This window comes from Sus scrofa, chromosome 17, assembly GCF_054392235.1.
Source record: "Sus scrofa isolate SSC_HxYL_T2T_F1_AM1 chromosome 17, Sscrofa_HxYL_maternal_Yorkshire_Landrace_v2.0, whole genome shotgun sequence".
Taxonomy (NCBI): Eukaryota; Metazoa; Chordata; class Mammalia; order Artiodactyla; family Suidae; genus Sus; species Sus scrofa.
Genome location: NC_139399.1, coordinates 25,659,075 through 25,684,866, shown reverse-complemented (window position 1 = coordinate 25,684,866; position 25,792 = coordinate 25,659,075). Strand labels below are relative to the sequence as shown.

General features: G+C 39.5%; 1 protein-coding gene across 50 annotated transcripts in view; it reads right to left on the bottom strand.

Annotated features, from left to right (window-relative positions):
- Positions 1–25,792, bottom strand: part of PLCB4 (phospholipase C beta 4) — a 487,242-nt gene that overhangs the window by 35,690 nt on the left and 425,760 nt on the right. For all 50 annotated transcript variants that reach the window (XM_085003051.1, XM_085003063.1, XM_085003052.1 and 47 more), the window contains 4 exons: positions 9,636–9,724; positions 8,389–8,539; positions 3,285–3,334; positions 3,081–3,146 (listed from right to left, as the gene is read on the bottom strand). In XM_085003051.1, the coding sequence (XP_084859177.1) occupies positions 3,081–3,146; positions 3,285–3,334; positions 8,389–8,539; positions 9,636–9,724 (356 nt within the window). The remainder of the gene's footprint in view (positions 1–3,080; positions 3,147–3,284; positions 3,335–8,388; positions 8,540–9,635; positions 9,725–25,792) is intronic.

Below are 25,792 nucleotides of genomic sequence, written 5' to 3'. Positions count from 1 at the left end.
ACTCCTGTTCCTTTTCCTTTAACTTTAACCTCTGTCCACTGTCACTTGTGTTTAGTTATCCTGGCTCTGCACCTTCTGCAAAAGAATGCTGTCTACAGCCTAAAATATATAGGCTAGACTACTCTTAAAAAAATGCCTTTTTTTTTTTTTTCTTGAGTTCCCATTGTGGTGCAGTGGTTAACGAATCCGACTAAGAACCATGAGGTTGCCGGTTCGCACTGGCCTTGCTCAGTGGGTTAACGATCCGGCGTTTCCATGAGCTGTGTTGTGGGTTGCAGACGTGGTTCGGATCCTGCGTTGCTGTGGCTCTGGCGTAGGCTGGTGGCTACAGCTCCGATTTGACCCCTAGCCTGGGAACCTCCATAATGCCGTGGGAGCGGCCCTGGAAAAGGCAAAAAGACAAAATGAAATAAAATAATTTTTTTTTTTTTGTATTTTTAGGGCTGCACACATGACATATGCACGTTTAAGAGTATTACATTTTTAGATAAAAAGTTGCAGAAGAGAGAATAATATTTGTTTTGTTGAAGGTTTATAAGAACATCATAACCTGACCTATGTGGGCAACTACAAGAACAAAGGATTTCTGTACCAAGACGTTTGCAGCAACTAACCATTCCTCCTCCCCTTTCTTGTATAAAAGGAACCTGAATTCTGACTGAGGAGAGATGGGTTTTTTTAGATATTAGTTTGCCATCTTCTCAGTCTGCTAGCTTTCTGATTAAAAGTTATTGTTCCTTGCCTTAACCATACGTGTCTCCTGATTTACTGTCCTGTTGTGTGGCGAGCTGAATGAGCTTGGATTCAGTAGCAATGTGGGCAATGAAAGGAATTCCACTGAATAGAACTGAAATTTGAGCAGCCTTGGAAGTGACCTCTATTCAGCAGATCCATGAATCCATCAATTCAACAATATAGGGACTCTTACTAGGCCAAGATTGGGCCAAATTTCTCAAAGGAGCACAAATTGTTTAAGAAATGACAGAGTTCCAGGCCATGCACTTTGCATCTTCCTACTGGAGGTGACTTACAGGTATACCATTCAAGTTTAGCTCTGTAGACCATGCCTTGGTTTGAGGCTTGCGTCAGGGAATAAAGAAGTGGGAATGCAAGAGAAGCCTAAAAGAACTCAGAAGTCTTTTCAAGCTGAGAAATAATAAAGTTTCTCTTGCCTTCTTGAACTTTTTTTTTTTCTAATTTTATTGGAGTTGACTTACAATGTTGTGTTAGTTTCAGGTGTACACCAAAGTGAATCAGCTATACATATACATATATCCACTTTTTCAGATTCTTTTCCCATGTAGCTTATGACAGTATCGAGTAGAGTTCCTTGTTCTATATAGTAGGCCCTTGTTGGTTATCTATCTTATATACAGTAGTAAGTATATGTTAATCCCAACCCCCTAATTTTATCCCTTTCCCAATGTTCCCCCCCCATTTTTTTTGTTTTTTGTTTGTTTGTTTGTTTGTTTTTTGCTTTTTAGGGCTACACCCACAGCATATGGAAGTTCCCAGGCTAGGGATCAAATTGGAGCTATAGCTCCAGGCCTATGTCATAGCCACAGCAATGCAGGGCCAAGCCACATCTGTGACCTACACCACAGGTTACAGCAGTGCTGGATCCTTAGCCCAGTGAGCGAGGCAAGAGATCAAACCTGTGTCCTCATGGATACTAGTCGGGTTCATTACTGCTGAGCCACAATGGGAACTCCTCCCCTTTGACTCTGAAATCTTTGAGTATGTTTTTGTTTTGTAAGAAAGTTTTTCTGTGTTGTTTTTATTAGGTTTCACATATAAGGAGTATCATATGATATCTGTCCCTCTCTGTCTGACTTACTTCACTTAGTATGATAATCTCTAGGTCCATCAACATTGCTGTAAATGGTATTATTTCTCTTGCCCTCCTACCCTTAATTGAGGAGGGCATATTTACCCTTCCAGCAGCAGGAACTGTTGTGAGACATCTTAGGAAGGAAAGAGATGTCACATTTTTTCTCCTTTCCCTGTTAGGGGTGAGGGGAGACTTGAAAGCAAGATGGTATCTGACTGTGGAACTGAGCAGGACCCTATGGGGCCTTCCCACCAAAGGTCCTTCCCCCATATCCTCTGCTTTATCTCCCCTCTGAAGCATAATACATATCTGGTTCAGGGGTTACAGGAACATCATGACCTGACCTCTGTGGGCAGCTATAAGAACAAAGGATTTCTGTACCAAAAAGTTTGCACCAACCAACCACGGCCCTCCCTCACTTTGCTTTTAAAAATGCTTTGCAATTTTGGTTCAGGGAGTTCGGGATATTTTGAGGGCATGAGCCACAGGTCTCCTTGCATGTCCCTGCAATAATCCTTTCTCCGCTCCAAACTCCAATGTTTCGGTTTGTTTGACCTCACAATGCGTCCGGCACACGTCCGGCACACGGACTAACAAGTGCTGTGAAGTTTTTCAACCTATGTGAGAATTCCTGAGGCCACGCCCTGCTCTTCTTTTAAACTTGCAACTAACTTATAATTTCTCAGGATCATTGTTAAAAGACCTCTTCTTATGGGTAAGAAAGAACAACAAATATATTTCAGAAGTAGGCCACCAAGCAGAATTTATATAACAGGGGAAAAAGTGATAGGAGGTCTCTTGCCCTGGGTGGGAAGTTTGGAGCTGGCCAGCATCTCCCTCCACGTATCTTGTGGCATACTATCTGCTAGCCACCCAGGGAATTTCAGTACCTAGAAGTTAAGACTATGAGCTGTTTTTCAGCAGTCAACTAGTCATGACCTGCTAGTTTAAAGTTGTATTATTACAAAATGTTGAAAGAAGCAAAGGTTTGCTGTGCTTTTGAAATAACCATTAGAAAGGCAAATCACAAATCCGTGGCAACCATTCCCAAATGGATTCTATTTTTAAATTTCATTTCTAATCCATTAAAATGAAGGGCTGCTGCTTACTTTGCTGGTATCAGTTTCTAAATAGTGTTTTGGGCCACATCATAGCTTGAGGTTTTCATCAGAGAGCTAAAAGGAAAAAACACTCAAACCAGCAAACATAAGTACACGTGCATATTGCTTGCACACACAAAACACTTTACCTTTGCATGTTTCTTTTTTAAAGAACTAAGCTCCTTCTGTTGTTTCTTTAAATGCTTCAAGTAAGCCTGTGAAAAAAAACAAGCATTCAAAATTAGTTTTGTGTGGTACTACTGCAATGAAAACCGTTGGTGAGAAACATAAAGACATCAATTTCACCAATAGGCAGAGCACAAGAATGCTGGCAAAATGACTAGCAATTTTACCTTCATTTGCTTTAAATCTTCTATCCTCACTTGAGGGATCAGTTCAATACCTGAAACAAAAAGTCACTATGTATATTAAAAATTAGAGAGAATAAGTAATCATATTGTAATCGGGAAGAACACATCTGACTCCATATTGGATCTGTTTCTTGTACTTTAAACTTTTGTGTTCTGTTGCTTTTGCTTTAAGAACGCTGCCTATAGCCTGAAATATATAACATAGCTATGCTCAGGGCTCCGACCTTTAAGAGTACACCACTTTTCCATTCACAGAGATAAAAAGTTGCAGAACAGAAAATAACATTTGTCTTATTGGAGGTTTACAGGAACATGGGGACCTGACCTACCTAGACAGCTGCAAGAACAAAGGATTTCTGCACCAAGAAGTTTCTAACAACCAACCGCCCCCTCCTCTCCTTTTTAGCATAAAAGAAGCCTGAATTCTGACTGGGGAAAAACCGGTTCTCTAGAACATCAGTCTGTCATCGTCTCCATCTGCTGGCTTTTCAAATAAAGTCATTATTCCTTGTTCCAATTTACTGGCCTGTTGTGTGGCGAGCAGGATGAGTTTGGATTTGGTAACAATATTAGATTCCCAGTTTTGAAATCTCATCTAAATAAACATCTTAATTTCCTGTTACAGCAATTAAATAGACAACTGAAATGCTTCTTGTCTTAGGTCAGATTCCCTGTAAGCACAGCCTGAGAAGGGGATTCATGTACATGTGATTTATTGAAGGAAGGCTCTCAGGAGAAATCCCTAAGGAGATGAGAGAAGAAGAATAGGGCAGAGGAAGAAGCTTGAGTGTATTTCTAGCTGAAATACAGCCTCAGCCTGATCCTACAGGAAGCTCTTTAGAATCAGCTCATGAATGACCCTTCAGTGTTGTTCTACATGGAGGCAAGGATGCTAGACTTTTGTAACCCCGTATCACTCAGCTAAGGATGTCAGAGGTTTTACAAATCCTTCCAGACATTTCCAGACAAAAGAACTCCTATGATCTGAGGGCGACTGTAGGGAGAAAAGTGCAGCTGTGATTTGTAGTCAGCCAGGACTCTGAGCAGCTGGGGAATTGGGGCACCAACCCCATAAAGGCAATCTGACCAGGCATAACAGCATCTATCACAGTTACTTTTTAAATCTTTGTATGTGAAGACATATCCTACCAGTCCACTAACTACCAACTCTATTCCCAGCTTAATCATCATCAGAGGACAAAATACTTTTACAGTGCCTTTCTTTTACTAAATTTAATTTTAGCATTTAATTGATATGCTACTGAGCCCCTGAATGCCTTTACCATACAGAAAATAATGAAGCTAATGAAATCAAACCATTGTATAACAGGATGCTGTCATGAGGACCCAGAGTAATATACTAAGTCATCCTATTATCAGAGTGATGCTAGGCCAGGTGTTGTCATGGCAACAACAGTTGTAGACAAATCCCCAAACATGTCCTGTTTGACTGCTGACTTTCATTTTAAGCAAATAAGATGAATGTGCCTTCTGTACTGTAACTGATTTCCATTAGAATCCCAAAGGCTAGATATATTTACAAAAGGTAGTCATCAAATTCCAGGCTCTTGTTTTTCAGGTTTATTCATTTCAAGAAGGTATGTATCCAGTGTGAGGGTGGTAAGGCTAGAAAAAAGGACAGTCATGGCTGAGAGAGGTCAGTCTTCTGATCTATAACATTTTATGATAGGGCTGTCAAGGAATCATGGGGCTACTCCCTGATCCCTCAGGTCTGACATCATAAGCTCATTCCCTCCTTTACCGAAGGACAGGGGAGTCTATCCTAGCATTGCTAAGAGCTCCAAATTTCTGGGTCTTTTCTCTCTTCTACAAAATGAAACACACAGGATTGGGGGACATGATTACATTATTCAACAGTAACCGTGCAATCTTTACTTCTCGGCATTGTCTACCATACCTTCCCCAAACTCATTCTTCTTATGACATAAATCTCTTTGTTTTTCTTTGTTTCCATTCCTGATATCTTTCTAAGCATTCTCACGTTCCCTCTCTTTCTCTCTCTCTCCCTTTTCCTGATCTTCCACAGCTTTGCTGTTGCATGTTTCTGCCCAGATGTATGGTCAAGAGCAATGATGTCCAGGACCAGAATCATCTTACCCAAAGTGGTTCCTCCTCTTGACTTCTCTTCACTCAGTGGCACCATCTCTCTCTGTGACCTGTCCTTGAAGTCTCTGAGTTACCTCCTTTCCCCTAAGACCCATATTCAAGCCACCAACTTACTTCCATTCTTCTTTGCCCTCCAAGCACTTTTCTCCTAATCCAGGCCCTCCTCATCATTACGGTGGGGCGTTCATTCACTAGTCATTTACTTCCTAAGAGAGAGACTCTAGATCTCCACTAGGCATGGTCTCAGAGAGGCACTGGATGACGGAGGTATGTGTGGTCTTGCCGAAATAACCTCTTTCTCAGGTTAACACGTTATATTAACCTAATGTGAATATATAATATCAATATGTAATAAGAATTATAATAGAGGGACAAACACTCCAATTCTTAACTGGACCTTAGTGTCTATTCCCTCCTTTTAAAGAATACTCTGCCAAAACTGTATTCATCTTCTTAAAAAAATCCTCTGATTGTCATTTCCCGTTGCCTTCTCAGGTGGTCCCAGATGCTTTCCAGATCAGAACTCACCGTTCTGCCTTTTCCTAGCCCTGGTTACTTCCTCTATGGCCTCCTCCTGGGTTCCTCCACCTTCTCCTCCTGTTCACATCAGACCTAAGATTCAAGGTCCAGCTCAGGTTAAGATCTCATCTTTGAGTCTCTCCTGAGCCCTGGATGGAAGGGTCCTCTCCCTCCCGTTTCTGGGTGGTCAGCCCTCAGGAACTGCCTGGCTGAGGTCCCTGGAGGTATGAAGGCATTTCTTGTAGAACTGAGTATTGCCACCTAGAGGAGGCTTCCGTGTCTCCTGAACAAAAGGCCAAAATGAAACAGCCTGTAGACCCTCTTCCTCATGGCATCTGCCGAGGGGACCAGGGCAAGTGAGAGGGCTCTTCCAGTGGCTCCTTCCTGTGCTGCCTCATTTGGAAGCAGGAGTGAGACGGTTCTAAACACAAACGTGATTTCTTCTAGAACTGGGATCACTTCTGTCCTCTTTTAGTGGGTCACACTGCTTTTTGAAGCCACTTAGCTCATTATAATTACTAATGTCTTTATGTGCTGGTGGGCATGGAACAAGAACTTTAACACAACAAAAACTCTCCAATTTTCCACTCTATCTCTGTCTGAGAGGCTGATGTTATGAATGATTAGTGCTGGACAGAATGCCCAAATTCTGTGTCATTACCTTTTTCCACATTCTTTCCAGGGAGGAAGAGACATACAGCTGCAGGCAAAGTACAACTTGGGCTACTTCTGTGCCATCTCATTTTCCAATTTGTTCCACAAAGCCCAATGCACATTGAGTTTCCTGCTAAATTACTATGCTGCTTTGGTTTGGGCAAGTCTGTCATTTCTTATCTTAAATTGGAGCATTGTGTGTATTTAAGTACACAAACAACTTGATTTTCTTACACCAAGGATACTGAATTCACATATAAGTGGTATATATGTATATCTCTATACACACTGAGTAGAAAACCATTAGGTAAAAGAGAAATTCTTATTAAAGTAAGAAGAACAAGTTTAGTAAATGATTCATGGTCAAGGAGGATATTTAAAATATTTAATTATCAATATCGGATGGGAACCATACAATCAGAATGGATCCCTGGACAATAAGAATGGAAGTCAACGTTAAATAATCAGTACAGTTGTCCCCTATACACTGGCTGAATATCAGTACATGGGACACATAATTCTTTGTGATGACACTTTTTATCTTTCATTTCATCTATAGGTAACCACAAAGAATTGGCCTTCAAATACCATCTGATAAGTTTACCAATTAATAATCATGGATGCTGAATTATCGCTAAGAGAATCCAGGAATGTCAGAGAACAATCATGATTCTGCTGTTCATGAGCCCACTGCCCCAAACCTGTGGTAGTATCTGGAGGAGAGAGAGGATGAATTAGCTAAATTCACGCTGTGAGCATTTTTTTCATAAAGGACACTGCATTTAAACATTTCTAAGTCTACGTGAGACAGGCTGGGACCTGGGACCCTTTGCTGCAGTGGCTACACTGCTTGCACCTCGACAAACATCTCCTCGAGGAACAAAATACAAAGAAACTAAAAGGGACTAAAAATAACTGCAGGAGTTCCCGTCGTGGCGCAGTGGTTAACGAATCCGACTAGGAACCATGAGGTTGCCGGTTTGATCCCTGCCCTTGCTCAGTGGGTTAACGATCCGGCGTTGCCGTGAGCTGTGGTGTAGGTTGCAGACGCGGCTCGGATCCCATGTTGCTGTGGCTCTGGCGTAGGCCGGTGGCTACAGCTCCGATTAGACCCCTAGCCTGGGAACCTCCATATGCCGCAGGAGCGGCCCAAGAAATGGCAAAAAGACAAAAATAATAATAATAATAATAATAATAAATAACTGCAGACATGTGTAGTTGGAGCAAACTTTGGGCAAGGAGACCCAAAACCCCTAAAAACCCAACTGCTTCATCTGAAGCACCACGAGCAAAAGCAGGGTTCTATGCAGGCCTTCTGCACATCACCCCTCTGTCCTACCCCTGCACCTGACCCTACCCTCACCCCATATACCGAACCAACTTTCGGCCCCCACCTCCTAGCAAGCAAGGGAACCTGTTGTTTGTTGTTGTCCCCCCTCCCCCCTGCCCAGCAATCTGGCTCCACTAAAGCCTTGCCTGAATTTCCCTGTCTGGCCTCTTGTCAATTTCCGTTGTTTACAAAGGCCAAGAGCTGCTCCCACTGCCCCCATTTACATATGGATATTATACACACAGTGCACCTAAGGTACAGGGATCTAGCCCATAAAACACATATCCTGACTGCCTGTGAATCACTTAAGGAAATTAAGTAATTCGTCCAACCCACAAGAAAATATATTTCTTTTGAGTTTTAAGGACCCATGAAACTTGGCAAAGTTCTGAAGACCTGCATAAAAGATTCTAAAACTGCCAGAACAGACAAGGAGTCCAAACAACTCTCCTTTACCTTTTTTAGCCTCCAGGCCAGCCCCCAGGGCGGCCGTGGTGGTCGGCCTGAGCTCAGAGCTGCTCTGAGGGGTTACGTTGGCTTTGGCCGTGTTGGCTTTCCCTTTCTTGTCATTCTTCGACGTGTCACTGGGCACATCAGCGATATCACTCTGGAACAGAAATGTTAATACTGACCCAAACAAATGCCACCTTGAGGTCAAATGACTTCTACATTCTCCCGTCTACCCAATCAAGTCTGTACCATCAACTCCTCTTCTTCTTCATCCTAGCCTCTACTCTCTAAACAGACCTTTGCCTTGAAGAGGTAAAATTATATGGTTTCCTCAGGCTTGACAGTAAAGGATGAAGCCAAGGAAAGAAGATGCAGCTCCTTTACAAGCAGAGTATACCTTCGCTTTTTTCAGCTACCAGAGAGATTATTGTTTCCATTCTAAACTAAGGAGTGTGGAAAGAGGTTTAAAAACAAAGAAACAAACATCACAACTGTGCACTGGTTTCAAGACTAGTGAAAAATAAACCATAGTAATCGCCAATTTCATTAATTCACTGAATTAGGTTATCTGGCATTTCAGTGAATTACAAAAGCATCCTCTATTTTAAATGTTCCTAAAAGCAGCATGGATGTTTTCCATTTCATTTCTAACAACTGGGCAAGGGTCCTCAGGTGTGCGTTATGCCACGGTCATGAAGTGGGTCACATTTGATTAAATATGCTACACTCCAATAGACCTTTGAAAACTATTTTGTTTAATTGATACGTCCAGTTTCAAAAACCATTTCTTTTTTTTCCATTTTTTAAATTACTCAAATGAATTTATCACATCTGTAGCTGTATAATGATCATAACAATCTGATTTCACAGGATTTCATCCCACAGCCCAAGCACATCCCCCCACCCCCCAAACTGTCCATAAGTTTTTCAATGTCTGTGAGTCAGCATCTGTTCTGCAAAGAAGTTCAGTCTGTCCTTTTTTCAATTTCCACATGTCAGTGAAAGCATTTGATGTTGGTGTCTCATTGTATGGCTGACTTTACGTAGTATGATAATTTCTAGGTCCATCCATGTTGCTAAAAATGCTGGTATTTTGTTCCTTTTAATGGCTGAGTAATATTCCATTGTGTCAAAAACCATTTCTGAACTTGTTCTACCAATTTATTACTTTGTCTTGCTCTCATAATCAACCATTTGGTTAGACCACCAAATGCCCCCAACTTGGCTGCCTTTAAGGGACCATTGCTACTTACGGTTTCAATGCCCATAGCTCTCATTTGGTCTGCTCTCTTTTCCGTAATGGAAAGAAATTTCTTTGGATCTGATAAAGCATCTACAATATCTGGGGGGGGGAAAAACATTGAGCTGTTAATTCTCGATTTCACTGAAGATTCAGCTAATAACCTATTCATAATCTCAGACCCCTGTTATGCCTTCTGTTAAGTACCTCCTCCTAGGACAGAAGACAAGGTTAGAAAGGCACATTTACTGAAAACAATAAATAAGTAAAGGCAAGAACAAAAGGCCAGATGATTTTCGTAGGTTCCTTTTATTTTTTTCCCCCAAATAAAGACCGCATAGCATAGCAAGCTGAGTGAATTGCCTTGGCATCTGACTCCCTATTTGTGTGACTTTGAACAAACTGATTAATATTGCCAGCCTCAGTTTCTTCCTATGAAAGTTGGAACTGATACCACCCACCCCTGCGAGGGCACTGTGAATATTCAATGAAAAAGTACTTGGAGCACAGTAGATGCCTCCAACACGAAGTCTTATTTTTAGATGCAGAAGGCTAATGCATATGTGAAGCCAATTTCAGTTCCATGTAGATAAAGTGAAATATTTCTCCAGTGTTTTCTCAGCTATAACTTGTGCTCGAAATTTCATCTTTTATATAACATCACTTGAAGTGCTTCAAGAGTACTTATGAACAGAATTTCATACAATTTTGTATAGTTTATCAGTAATATGGAAGGAATAATTATTCTCATTACCTTAAAACACTAATTTAACAGCATTTAAAAGTTGTACATTCTGGAGTTCCCGTCATAGCTCAGTGGAAACGAATCTGACTAGTATCCATGAAGATGAAGGTTCTATCCCTGGCCTTGCTCAGTGGGTTAAGGATCTGTGTTGCCATGAGCTGTCATGCAGATCACAGACACAGCCTGGATTCCTCATCGCTGTGGCTGTGGTGTAGGCTGGCAGCTGCAGTTCCAATTCAACCTCTAGCCTGGGAACCTCCCTATGACGCAGGTGTGGCCATAAGAAGCAAAAAAATAAAAAAGTTGAACATTTATAAATTTCCCACTAGCAGAATCACCTTCCTAATAATGCTCATATGATTCTTAATTTTTTTCTTAAAATGTTTTCTCTATTATAATAAAAAACATCTGCACATGATAAACATTCAAACATCTAGAATGAAAAATAAACATCTCCTCTCCTGTCATTCCCAAACCCAATATGTAACTACTGCTATCCATCTCTTGCATCCCCCCTTTTCTTTTTTTGGCTGTGCCCACGGCATATAGAAGTTCCAGGCCAGGGATCAAATGACATGGTGAAAACGCCAGATTCTTAACCTGCTGAGCCACCGGGAAACTCCCTATTCTTCTATTTTTTTTAAACTCCAAATTGGTTCATAGTTTTCTGCACCTACTTTTTTTTTTTTTTTTTAGGGCTGCACTTGTGGCACATGGAAGTTCCCAGGTTAGGGGTCGAATAGGAACTACAGCTTCCAGCCACAGCCGCAGCAACATGGGATCCGAGCTGTGCCTGCAATCCATACCACAGCTTATGGCAATGCTGGATCCCCAACCCACTGAGCAATGCCAGGGATTGAACCTGTATCCTCATGGATATCAGTCGGATTGTTTCCACTGTACCACAATGGGAACTCTACACCTGCTTTTTGTTTAATTTCATATATCTTGAAAATACTTCCATATCAGCGATATAGATCTCCCACATTATTTTTAAGAAGTACTTAAATATTCCGTTTTCTGATTGGCCATAATTTCTTTAATCAGTTTTTTCTTGATAGAATGTTCAATTACTTCCAGTTCATTGTTATTATAAACAGTATTGCAGTGCATGTCTTTGAACATTTCATTGCAGACTTTTGCACGTATCCATAGCATAAGTTCCTGGAAGTCAGAATGACAGGTAAAAGTATTTGTGCTTTTAGGAGTCCTTGCCAAACTGCCCTTCATGGAAGTTGTATCAATTTATTTTCCTATCGGGGTGGATGAAAAGGTTTGATTCTAGTTATTACTCGTAGTTCCTAAGAAATCTTTGGCTTAAATGGGGACTGTAGAAAAATTAGCCCTTCAATCTTGCTTGGGAAAAATCACAAATACCTATTTTTGGAAGGTCACATAATAGGAATGTGTTTATTGATTTTTAACTCTTTTTTTTTTGTTAAAATCTTCCAACATACACATAAGTAGAGAGGAAAGTAAAATAACTCCCACATCCTGATGATGAAGAACAACAATTATAAAATAAAATTATATAAGGATAATTATAAATTATTCTTCTCTGTCCTTTATTTTTTTCTTTCTCTCTCTTCTCTCTGTTGCAATACTTTAAGAGAAATTCCAAACATCATAAGATTTCACCCTTAATTATATTTATGCATCTCTAAAAAAGAAGGGAGTTTTTTTTTTTTCAGGGCTAACCATACCAGTACTGCGACAAAATTGGTAGTAATTCCTTACTATGATATTATACATGGCCCATCTTAATATTTCCCCATCTACAATTAGTTTGTTTGAATCAAGATATAAAGTCCACACTATGTCTCTGATAATTATAGCTCTTAAATGTTTTTTAATCTAGAAGAGAGCCTTCTGCTAAATTTTCATAATGCATAGACTTGTGGAGGAGATGGATCAGGTGTCCTAAAAAATGTCCCATGTTCCAACACTCACTCCATGCTTCCTTGTTGTGTCACTTAGCTGGAAGGCATGACTTTCTCTCTTTGTATGAATACTGCTAGAAAGTGCTGTACTTCAAATAGGTCACATGGAGGCAGAGAGTGCCTTGTCACCCCACTTGGTATGATGTTTAACTTATCAAGTAGACTCAGAACCTTTACCTCATTTGTGTCTGACTCCCAGATGCCTCCTCCTTCCACCCATCCACACTGTTATGGGGCAAAGTGAAACTTAGATGCCCCCTGAATTCCACAACCCTTTTCGGAGAGAAGATCTATCCTGTGTGGCCTCCCAGCATGCTCCCACATTGGATAAACTTTGCCTTGGCTTCTCAGTGGCATATTTCAGCCCATGAAACTGGCTTGTCAGGAAATACATACTTGCTTATCTTTAATAATAAACAATCAGTTTGGGGTACTGAAGAGAATAATGGCATTTCTGAGGGGCAACTGGTAGTCCTTCCAGTAGGAACAACAGGTACTTCTTTAATCACTTTAAATATAAAACCAATTTAGTAAGACATTAAATAATGAAATGATTCTTCCATCTCAATCAAGCTTCTTTCCTTTTTGTGAAATTTTTCATATTTTACATGGTTTAGTTAAAATTATATAATCTTCAAAGAGTTGATTTTTTGAAAAGATGAACAAAATTGATAAAATTTTAGCCAGATTAACAAAATAAAAAGAGATATGGCTCAAGTCAATAAAATCAGAAATGAAAAAAGTTATAACTGAAACCACAGAAATATAAAGGATCATAAGAGATGACTATGAACAACTAAATAAACCAATAAAATGGATAACCTAGAAGAAGTGGACAAATCCCTAGAAATGTACAATATCCCAAGACTACATCAAAAAGAAAGGGAAGATATGAACAAATTATGAGTAATTAAATTGAATCAGTAATTTAAAAAAACAACAACAAAACCTCTCAACAAACAGAAGTCCAAGACCAGATGGCTTCAGAGGTGAATGGTACCAAACTTTCAGAGAAGAGTTAACATCTATCTTTCTCAAACTATTCAAAAAAAAATTGCAGAGGAAAGAATGCTTCTGAAATAATTCTAAGAAGTCAGCATCACCCTGATACCAAAACCAGACAGAGATAGCACTCAAAAAATAAATTATAAGCCAATATTATTGATGAATATACATGTAAAAATTCGCAACAAAATATTAACAAGCAGAATTCAACAATACATTAAAAGGATCATATACCATGATAGAGTGGGATTTGTCTGTCCCAGGGATGTCAGAATGGTTCAATATCCACAAATAAACCAATGTGACACAACATATTAACACATTGAAGAATAAAAATCACATGATCATCTTAATAGAGGCAGAAAAAAACTTTTCACAAAATTCAATATCCATTTATGATTAAAACTCTCAATAAAGTGGATATGGAGGGAATACACCTCAACATAATAAAGATCTTATTGGACAAGCCCAGAGTCAACATGATACCCAATAGTGCAAAGCTTAAGGCATTTCTTCTTAACAGATCAGGAACAAGACAAGGATGCCCATTCTTTTTTCTTCTTCTTTTTTTCTTTTTAGGGCCACACCTCATATGGAGGTTCCCAGGCTAGGGGTCAAATCAAAGCTGCAGCTATACCACAGCCAGAGCAATGCCAGATCTGAGCATGTCGGCATGTCTGCGACCTACACACAGCTCAGTGTAACGCCAGATCTTTTACCCACTGAGCGAGGCCAGGGATTGAACCCATATCCTCATGGATACTAGTCAGGTTCTTAACCTGCTGAGCCACAATGGGAACCACAAGGATGTCCACTCTTGTCACTCTTACTCAAAATAATATTGGAAGCCCTAGACAGAGCATTCAAAGAAGAAAAATAAATAAGAAGAATCCAAATTGAAAACGAAGTAAAACTGTCATTATTTACAGATGACATAATACTACACACAGAAAATTCTAAAGATGCCACCAAAAAACTATGAGAACTCATAAATGAATTGGGTAAAGCTTCAGGATACAAAATTAGCATACATAAATCTATTGCATTACCATACACTAAAAACTAACAACAAACTATCAGGAAGAGAAAGCAAGAAAACAATCCATTTAAAATTATATCAAAAAGACAAGGAGTTCCTATTGTGGTTCAGTGGATTAAGGATCCAACATAGGGTTTTTGGCCTCTCTCAGTAGGTTAAGGATCCGGCATTGCCCCAAGCTGTGGCACAGGTTACAGATGCTGTTCAGATCCAGTGTTGCCCTGGCTGTGGCAAAGAACTCATCTGAAGCTCCTATTTGACCTCTAGCCTGGGAACTTCCATATTCCTGCTTTTTTTTTTTTTTTTTTTTTTTTTGTAAAAAGAAAAAGAGAGAAAAAAAAAAAAAAAGAACAAAATACCTAGGAATAAACCTAAGGAGGTAAAAGACCTGTATTCCAAAAATCAAAGCACTGATGAAAGAAACTGAAGATACAAACAGATGGAAAGATACTGGGAGTGGACTGGAAGAATTAATATTGTTAAAATGACCACACTACTCAAGGCAATCTACAGATTTAATGCAACATTCTTCACAGAAGTAGAACAAATAATTCTAAAATGTATATGGAGGCACAAAAGACCCCAAATAGCCAAAACAATCTTGAAAAAAAAGAACAAGCTAGAGGTATCACACTCCCTGACTTCAAACTATACTACAAAGCTACAATAATCAAAGTTTAGTCATGACATGTTACCATTCAAACACATTACATAGTTATTGACTAGATTCCCCTCACTGTTCATACCTGTGGCTCATTTATTTTATATATTGCTAAATGATCACCAAAATGTCAGTTAATATCTATATCCAGTTACGAAATGTTTTCCTTTTTAAAATTATTTTTTATTTTATATTAATTGACAATGTTGTGTTAGTTTCAGGTGTACTGCTAAATGATTAAGCTATACATATACATACATCCATTTTTTTTTCAGATTCTTTTCCCATATAGGTTATTAAGGAATACTGAGTAGGAAGTTCCCATCATGGTGCAGCGGAAACGAATCTGACTAGGTACCATGAGGTTGCGGGTTCGATCCCTGGTCTCGCTCAGTGGGTTAAAGATCCTGTATTGCCGTGAGCTGTGGTGTAGGTTGTAGACACAGCTCGTTTCTGGCATTGCTGTGGCTCTGGAGCAGGCTAGCAGCTATACCCCTAGCCTGGGAACCTCCATATGCCATGGGTGTGGCTCTAAAAAGGCAAAAGACAAAGAATACTGAGTAGATTTCCCTGTGTTATACAGTAGGTCCTTGTTGATTATCTATTTTATACATAGTAGTATGTATATGGGAAATTCATTGAATACCAGGGGTATTCTTCCTGTTCACTTTGGTTTTAGCCTGGAGGGCAGATTCTACACAATTCTGACCTATAATAAATGTACTATATTTTCTAACATATAGTTACAAAACATTGTGTAAATTAGGTCACATATTGTTTTGTATTATACAGACAAGCTGACAGGGTGGCTCTTTTCACCATCTGCTATAGGATCATGGGAATGTAGCCTCAATTAGACATCAAGATGCTGCAGATCTATTAGCTGGATAAATATCATTACTTAAATCTATCCTCAGTGACCAATATTAACAATCCCCAAAACTGTTGGGAAGTTATGTGCTCAGATCCTGAAATTCTACCTTATCATTGGGGTTTTAATGAGATCTTATTTGTAGCTATATATTCATTTTAAAAACTGACAATATGTAACATAATAAAATTCAATAATAAATACAATATAATAGTGCTCTTGGCCAAATGGAAATAAAATTACACAAAATATAAATAGGGCATGTTCAAATTAAATCACATGGGACAAAACGGAGATTACAAAAGGGCTAAATGCTTTGGACAAGGCTTAGGATAGCAGGTTATTTGAAACAGAGCTTCATTCCCAGTAGTTTTGTATAGTGAATTAGATACTTCTAGGACATAGAATTTTGCCATGTGGTGGCTGATGCTCATTCTGCAGAGGGTAGCAACGGCACACCTGGGACAGTTCTACCAAAATTATTTGGCCAAGGGCAAAAGGGCTCAGGATTAAGAAGTCAAGGCCTATCCTAACCTCTTAGATAATTTTTCTATTTTAACTCAGTTTCTCCTCTGGCCAAAGGCATATACATCTGAATTTTATTTTATTTTACTTTATTTTATTTTATTTTTTGTTTTTTAGGGCCAAACCACCGCATATGGAGGTTCCCAGGCTAGGGGTCGAATCAGAGCTGTATCTGCCGGCCTATGCCAGAGCCATAGCAATGCTGGATCTGAGCCACGTCTGCAACCTACACTGCAGCTCACAGCAACGCCAGATCCTTAACCCACTGAACGAGGCCAAGGATTGAACCAGTATCCTCATGGACGCTAGTCGGGTTCGTTAATCACTGAGCCACGATGGGAACTCCTACATCTGAATTTTAAATGTATACACACACACACAACACACACACACACACACACACGCTGACACATAAAAATCAGTTTCCTTCTTTGATAAGCAATATATATGCGTGTATTATGCATATGTAAATATATATTTGATATACATTGCATAGTCAAGGAAACTGAGTTTATTTTTATTTTTTGGTTAAAATACATTTTTATTAAATGCATGCTATTCATGTATTTATCCTTCTGTACATCCATTAAATATGGCAATTGGGATGTAGACAGACTGATAAATATGCAGGTATATTATGGATATATTTTTGGACACTGATTTTAATAACCACAGTTAAAATAATGTATAACCAGAAAGTGAGAAGCCATACCTCAACATATCATACTTCTTTATACTTATATAACTCTATTTGAAAATGTTACTTACTTTTTTCCTTGCTTCAGCCCAGAAAAAATATTTCAGGAAGCAGTTAAATAAAGAAATCTGGCATATTCTTGGCCAAAGTTTTGCATATTCAAGTAAACCTGGAATCTTTCTTTGGTGCCAAGCTACATTTCATGGGGCATCTTCCCTCACAGTGGGAGACCACCACGGCTGGCTATACCCTGTGTACTTCAGTGTTCCACAGGACAAACCAGTGTGGCAAGAATTAATTTTAAACATGGATTGACAGTGCCTGGGGTGTGAACCGGCCTGTCTAGGGAATAACCACACTGAACATCTTAAAGGGTAGGGATGTGTGCGCAAACTTTGGAACCCACAAAGGTGAGCTAAGATTTCCAAGATTCTTAGCTCTAGAAACTTTTTTTTAAAAAAGAAACCAATTTTTTTTTCTTTTTTAAAAAAGAGACAGGATGATAATGTTTATTAAGTATTTTAAAAACAAATAAAATAAAAATACAACATCTGTTGGGTATTTTTTATTTTTGGTGATACATATTGAAGCAATAATTATACTTTTAAAAAGCAACTGTATGATTGATATAGAATTTAGGAAGATGATTTTTTTTTCTTTTTAGGGCCACACCTGCGGCATGTGGAGGTTCCCAGGCTAGGGGTCTAATTGGAGCTACAGCTGTCGGCCTACACCATAGGCACAGCAATGCAGGATCCAAGCCGAGTCTGCAACCTATACTGCAGCTCATGGCAATGCTGGATCCTTAACCCACTGAGCAAGGCCAGGGATCGAACCCATATCCTCATGGTTCCTAGTCGGATTCATTTCCATTGCGCTACAATGGGAACTCCGCTTATTTCTTTTTTTGAAATTTTATTAGAGTATAGATGATTTACAGTGTTGTGTCAATTTCTGCTGTACAGCATAGTCACCCGGTTATACACATATATATTTTCTCTCATACTATCTTCCATCATGTTCTATCCCAAGAGACTGGATATAGTTCCCTGTGTGGTATAGCAGGACCTGATTGCTTATCCATTCTAAATGCAATAGTTTCATCTACGAACCCCAAACCTTCTTTCCGTTCCACTTCCTCCCCACTCCCCCTTGTAACCCCAAGTCTTTTCCATTTCCTTTGTTCTTCTGGAATTAATGGAAGTCGTACTTAATTGTATATTTTTTAAAAATTCCAGCTATTGAGGGGTTTAGGGCCACTTCCAAAAGGCTGGTCTCCTGGTGAGGAGTTTCCACGTATATTCTGTCTTTGTCCCCCCTCCCTCCCGCCCACCCATCTTCACTTCCATATAAAGTTGAAAGCATCAATTTAGTTATCCCCAAGAACTGCAATGTAGATAACGGTTCCTAGGTACAGATTTCCAGATACTTACTGACTTTTTAGGTGAACTCTGGATTTTGTTTGTTTGCTTGTTTGTTTAACCACTGCTATTTAAGGCACTTGGGTGCCTCAGTGGTGAGCACTAACCACGGCACAGGAAACACACCCCGCCCTCCATCCCATGTACTCATTCCTGGCCCCCTGGCCCCAGTTCCCTCCCGTTTCCCAGTCTACTGTTTCTATCTCATCAAGAGGTAAAAAGCAGGAAAAGTACATGTTTCCCATTGGCTGCAAAGGGATGTTAATAAAGATCAACAAATCCTATACCTCTGATTTTAGACTAGCTCTTTTACCTCCTACCAAGTGATTGAGCATTTCCCAAACTGCATTTCCAGGAATGCTAAAAGATATGGTAGGTCCAATGGACAATAGATCCTGGGGTCAAGTATGATCAGGAAATGCTCGTGTCTCCCCTCTTCTCAGACATTCTCAGTGTATTTCAAGGACCTATGCAAAAATGTGTTTAAATTCACTTAGCCTAGCAATTCTCAATGTATTTCACCATAATCCATCCTGCCCCCTTCTCACCAGAGCTATTCTTCTTGGCGTTCTTAATACTATTTTCTGTAGCTCAGAAGAAGTCATAAAATGGCTATCACTGCTATGGGAATTGGTTCTTCACCAAATATTTGGCAGAAAGAATAAGGCATTTTAGCATCCATGAAGGAGAGGACAAAATGGAAATCTTCATATTGTATCATATCTCACAAATGGCCTCTTAATAATGGATATTCCTCCTCTGGAACCATCTTATGTAAGAAACATCCAACTATCTTCGCAAAGGGGTTAGAAAGCAACTCTGGGAAGAATGAACAAGAAACATCCCTTTCCTGCTAGGTTGTATCTTTCATCGTAAAGGGGTTGAAAGGGGAACCAGGCAAATAAACAAAGAGCCACTTCATCTTTGCTGACATAAAATAGCCTAGCTGCAGAAGTGGAGAGAAAATCTATAGCACTGCTTAAGGAACAAGAGCTGAGAGGCTCAGGAGATACAGCCTGGAATGAGACAAGTCATACTGGTGCTGAATGAACTCTGGGAAGCATAGCATCGACTCTTATTTGTTCTCCTCCAAACCACTCAGTAACAATAAAAGAAATAAAGATGATGAAACCCATCAAAGCAAAAGCAGGTGGAAAAGGAGAAATACTAACTCTTGTTTAATCATCACCAGCTTTGGGACTGTTTCCCATCACCAACAGCAGTGGCTTACTGTGACAATGCTGCTGTGATGGTAGGTGCCATTGTCAGCGGCATTTGCATCTGCAGACAAAGCAGCAAATGTGATATAAGAAAAAGAATGTATACATATGTATGACTGGGTCACCTGCCATGCTGTAGAGCAGAAATTTGACTCAACGCCGTAAATCAACTGTACTCTAATAAAGAGTAAATTTAAAAAAAGCATCACAGATCACCCAGCACTCTGAGTCCCACTGGATTTGACAAAGGAAAATGCACCTTAGCACCTGACTTAGTGCTTTTACCTTGTGTATGCGTGAAAGTAAGAGAAAGTCTGTTTTACTCTATGTTTAGTAAAAAGAGAATATCGCAAAAATCCAACTGAGGCTTCTTCATTTTTTTTTTTTTTTTTTTAACCACACTTGTGGCACATGGAAGTTTCTGGGCCAGGGATTGAACCTGTGCTATAGCAGCAACCTGAGTCATGGTAGTAACAACACTGGATCCTTAACCCACTGTGCCAAAAGGGAGTTCCTTAACTGAAGATTCTTGATTCATGCTTAGTCAGTCGTCTTCCAAATTTGACCTTTGACCAATTTTTCATAGTCAAGTTTAGTTTCTTTGCTCTTTTATTTTCCTTAGTCATTTACTGATTGCTTCCTATAGCTCAGTGGTTCTCGGTCTGTTCGACTATGAACATCTCTTTTTAACGACAATATTTTTTGCCTTTTATTCTCTTTCCCCAAACTGATCTTTTTCCAAAATTTTATTGGAGTATAGTTGACTTACAATGTTGTGTAAGTTTCAGGTGTACAGCAAAGTGAGTCAGTTATACATACACATATATTCATTCTTTTTCAGACTCTTTTCCCATCTAGGTTATTACAAGAGTACTGAGTAGATTTCCCTGTGGTAACAGTAGGTCCTTGTTACTTCTCTATCTTATATATAGTAGTGTGTATACTTTTTTTGTGTGTGTGTCTTTTTTGTCTTTTTAGGGTCGCACCCGCAGCATATGGAAGTTCCCAGGATAGGGGTCTAATTGGAGCTGCTGCCACTGGCCTATGCCAGAGCCATGTCTGAGACCTACACCACAGCTCATGGCAACACCGTATCTTTAACCCACTGAGCGAGGCCAGGGACCGAACCCACAACCTCATGGTTTCTAGTCGGATTCATTTCCGATGTGCCACGGCAGGAACTCCAGTAGTGTGTATACATTAATTCCAACCTCCTAATTTATCCCTCCCCCAGTCAAGTTTAGTTTCTGAGAGACTTCATCTCTGTCTTCAGCTCAGAGATGCTTTACAGCTAGGCAGCTCAGGAAGAGAAGATTCTGAACAAGGAGTGCAGAAGCTCTAGCAGCTATCTTTGCTCACTTTTTTCTGTCTTGGATGTTGTAATATTACAGTAATGAGAAGAAGTAGAATTTCCTGCCTCTGCCTCCTGAATGGGCAAGGAAGGAAAACAGGGAACTCACAGGAATGGAAGGGGGTCGGGAGAAAACACTGGCTCTAGACATCTGTCAGGAGGGAAACTGCGGCAGCCCAGATTCAAGGCTTCTAAGGAGCATCACATGTAAGAAAGCAGAAGTTATTACGAGCAACTGCAAAAGAACCTAGTTGCCTCAGCAGGACAGATGCATCATAATATGGTGACTTTACAACACAGAACCCTACCAGGTAAGTAACAGAAGCTTCTGTAAATGCCCAGACATTACATTTGGAACTGCCTTAACTTGTAAAAACCATTTAGGAACATTTTTCTTATTGCCACCCAGCTAATATGACTGAGATTACTGAGATTTAAAATATATTTTAAAATCATGTAGAACATAGAGTTGCTGATGCTTAAAGATAATCATGGTAATACTACTAGTACATCAGAATTCTGAAACTTCATAGCAGAGGATTAAGAGATTTTTCTTAAGATAATGGGTTGCTTGTGACAAAAATAATATACTTCAGCAAATTCAAGGGAAAAGTTGGGGAAGAGGAAACGGAACCAATGGATTTTTCTTTAGCTCAATGAAAATAAATAAAAGGAAAAAAAATTAATGGAGGGTTAGGGTTAGGGTTGGTTGCTGTGGTTGGGTACTGTTCCAAGAGCTTATTTCATCATCACTTATGAGGTGGGGACTGCTGTTACAGGGACATACAACATAACATGAGCTGTAAGGAGGACAATGAAACATAACGTTATTAACTTATCAAGGTCAGAGAGCCAGTAAGCCAGGAGGCTGTGTCAAGGTTCTTATGCACTTGCTACGTAGAATGAAATAACAGTGGACCAAGAAAAAATAGTCTTTGAATCTTCAACCATTATATTCATAGAACCTTATCTAGACATTAAAATGTATTTGAGGACTTCCCATAGTGGTGCAGTGGAAATGAATCTGACTAGGAACCATGAGGTTGCAGGTTTGATCCCTGGCCTTGCTCAATGGGTGAAGGATCCGGCGTTGCCATGAGCTGTGGTGTAGGTTGCAGATGTGGCTCAGATCTGGCATTGCTGTGGCTGTGGCGTAGGCTGGTAGCTACAGCTCCGATTAGACCCCTAGCCTGGGAATCTCCATATGCTGTGGGTGCAGCCCTAAAATTCCAAAGACAATAATAATAATAATAATTTAAAAAAATAAAACAAAATGTATTCGAGACCACTTTGGAAATTCTTAAGTAAACGGTAAGTAAATTAAACCTTGATTTAAACAATTACCCAAGGGAAAGAGGAACAACTCAATTTTTAAAACAAAACAAAACAAAAAAGGGTACTAGAGTATTTTTTCAGGCAAAGGAAGATAAGTGACCCAAAGACATACAAAATGTGCTCAGTCTGACTCATAAATGTAAATCCGCTATTGGAAGTTATAAGATACCATTCTAACCACCACAATTCACAAGTAAGAAGCAGAGCCCTGCCGTATTGGACAGTGCATGTTCTGTGATGTTCCTGGATGTTGTTCAATGCAGTAGGGAAGTTCAACTAAACCTTCACCTCTACTCTCAAACAATGGTTACACTATTAACTTTGGGTATGCAGCCTTCTAGAATTTTTCATGCATTTTATGTACAAGTGTAAACAGATAGAAGGGTTTTTTTTTTTTTTTTGTAAATAATGGGATTATTTCACAATTTACCTTTTCACTCACCAATACGTCACTGTCATCTTCCTATGTTCAAATACTGAGAGCTAAGTTATTTTTAAGGGATGCATAATATTCTACGGAGTGTTACAACATATTTAACTAATCCCTATTGATAGATTTAAGTTATTTCTAATCTTTATACAAATAATGCTGCATTATGACATAGTCTGACATTATGACATGGTTTTAGAAAATTGTTTGCATTTAACAATCTAATTAAAAATATAATTCCCAGGGTAAGTATTTGGTGGGCTATAAAAGCTAGGACTTAATTAGCTTGGTCAGGCCTAAGATGTCTTACTTCAGTAGCTGGATATAAACTCGTGGAGTGATCTTAGACAAATGGACCCACCTAAAAGCCAAGAATACATAATTTACCACATTACTCAGTACCTGAAAAAAAAAATGAGTATTTTCCTGAGGGTGACAAACCATTCAACAGGAACAGCACATTGTTCTTGCTGAGTAACACTAGTTTTGCTTGGTTTTTTTTTTTTTTTTTTTTTTTGTCTTTTTAGGGCTGTACCTGCAGCCTATTGAAGTTCCCAGGCTAGAGGTCATATTGGAGCTGTAGCCAGCCTATGCCATAGTCACAGTAATGCCAGATCCGAGCTGTGTCTGCAATTTACACCACAGTTCATGGCAATGCTGGATCCTTAACCCACTGAGTGAGGCCAGGGATCGAACCCACAACCTCATGGATCCTAGCCAGGTTTATTACCGCTGAGCCATGACAGGAACTTCCTGAGTAACACTAGATTTTGAGGACACATCAAATATGCACTAGATCTTTTCAGTTTTAATGCTAAACATCCTGTGTTTCAGCTTCTTCAGAATGAATCGGTAATCCAGGACTTTCCTTTTTTGGTCCCATTACCTTTATTTTTATTTATTTTTTAAATTAAAGTATAGTTGATTTACAAACGTTTCTTCAATTTCTGTTGTACAGCACTGTCCTCATCAAGGCCTTGGCTTGGGCTGCCTCCCTGTCTGGGAGACAGCTGGTCTGCCTCTCTGCTGTGATGTACTGTTCATCTTTCAAGGCCCAAATAGCCACCCAAACCTCCCTACTCTAATCAGTCAATCAGTCTTTGGTTCAATGCTCCAAACACCTTCCATCTTACAACCCTTGGGGCACTTATACAATGGGTTACATTCATCTATGTATACACACACATATGTATGCATATCTGTAGAAGGTTGGAAAATTCTTGATGGTTAGTGTACTTGACTTTTTCAACTTTACTTCTCTTGCCCAGGCTATTCACTAAATAACTGTTGAAATCAGGAGTTGCCGTCGTGGCGCAGTGGTTAACGAATCCGACTAGGAACCATGAAGTTGCAGGTTCGGTCCCTGCGCTTGCTCAGTGGGTTAACGATCTGGTGTTGCCGTGAGCTGTGGTGTAGGTTGCAGACGCGGCTCAGATCCTGCGTTGCTGTGGCTCTGGCGTAGGCCGGTGGCTACAGCTCCGATTAGACCCCTAGCCTGGGAACCTCCATATGCCGCGGAAGCGGCCCAAAGAAATAGCAAAAAGACAAAAAAAAAAAAAAAAAAAAAAAAAAAAAATTGTTGAAATCATCTTTTCCTTTGAAAAAATATTTTAAATGAATTTATCAATGATATCCCATTTTTACTGATTAAACTAGTAAATGAAAACAAAAGTTATAGCTCATACACTGCTGATGAGTTATTTGTCAAGCTGTATCTAAAGCTTTAAATATGCACGCACTCTTTTTTTTTTTTTTTTGGTCTTTTTGGGGCCCCACCTGCAACATATGGAGGTTCCCAGGCTAGGGGTCCAAGTAGCCACTGGTCTATGCCACAGCCACAGCAATGCCATATCTGAGCCATGTCTGTGACCTACACCACAGCTCACAGCAACGCTGGATTCTTAACCTGCTAAGAGAGGCCAGGGATCGAACCTGCATCCTCATGATACTGGTCAGATTCGTTTCTGCTGAGCCATGACGAGAACTCCTGTATGCACTCTTAATGCAACAAATCCACTTCAAAGAATTCACTTTCAGGAAACAGATGCAAATATTTCCAAAGCTTTACATTTAAGGTTCTCAGATGCAATATTGTTTATAAGAAAAAAAAATAGAAATGACTTCAGTGCTTCAATGACATAATAAATTACAGCATACATGAAATGGAATCCCATGCAGCCAATAAAAATACTTCATGATGTGGGAAAATACTTTGCATAGTGTGAAAAAAAAAAAAGATTAACTGTCTGAAATATGAACCCAAATAAGTATGTACAATAAGATCCAATGTTAGAAAAAATAAAATGGAAGAAATGGAGATTGGAAGTAAAAGGACCAATATGGTAAGAGAGTTCCCTCTGGAAAGGAGATTTATGGATAATATCTCTTTTATTTTTTGTGCTGTCAGAATCTTTTTCTGATACATATTTTAGCTACTTTGTCCTTTACAGAATAAAACCAGCTAAACGTATTTGTGGAATGAATGAATGAACTCATATTATCTTTATTTAGCCATATAAAAATTGATGATGTATAATGACCACTTTTTTGGGGGGGAGTCTTTTTAGGGCTGCACCCGTGGCATATGGGGGTTCCCAGGCTAGGGGTCAAATCAAACCTGTAGCTGCTGGCCTATGCCACAGCCACAGAAACGCCAGATCTGAATCATATGTACAACCTACACCACAGCTCAGAGCAATGCCAGATCCCCAACCCACTTAGGGAGGCCAGGGATCGAACCTGCATCCTCATGGATACGAACTAGTCAGATTCATTTCCACTGAGCCACATGGGAACTCCGACCACTTTCTTCCTATTCCCAGAAAATGCTAGAATGCAATGGTGCAGAGTTTCATTTTGCACTTTTTCCTATAAAATCAACAAGGAATATCAATGTTTTTGGGAACAGGGACTCTAGAGATTTCCTAATG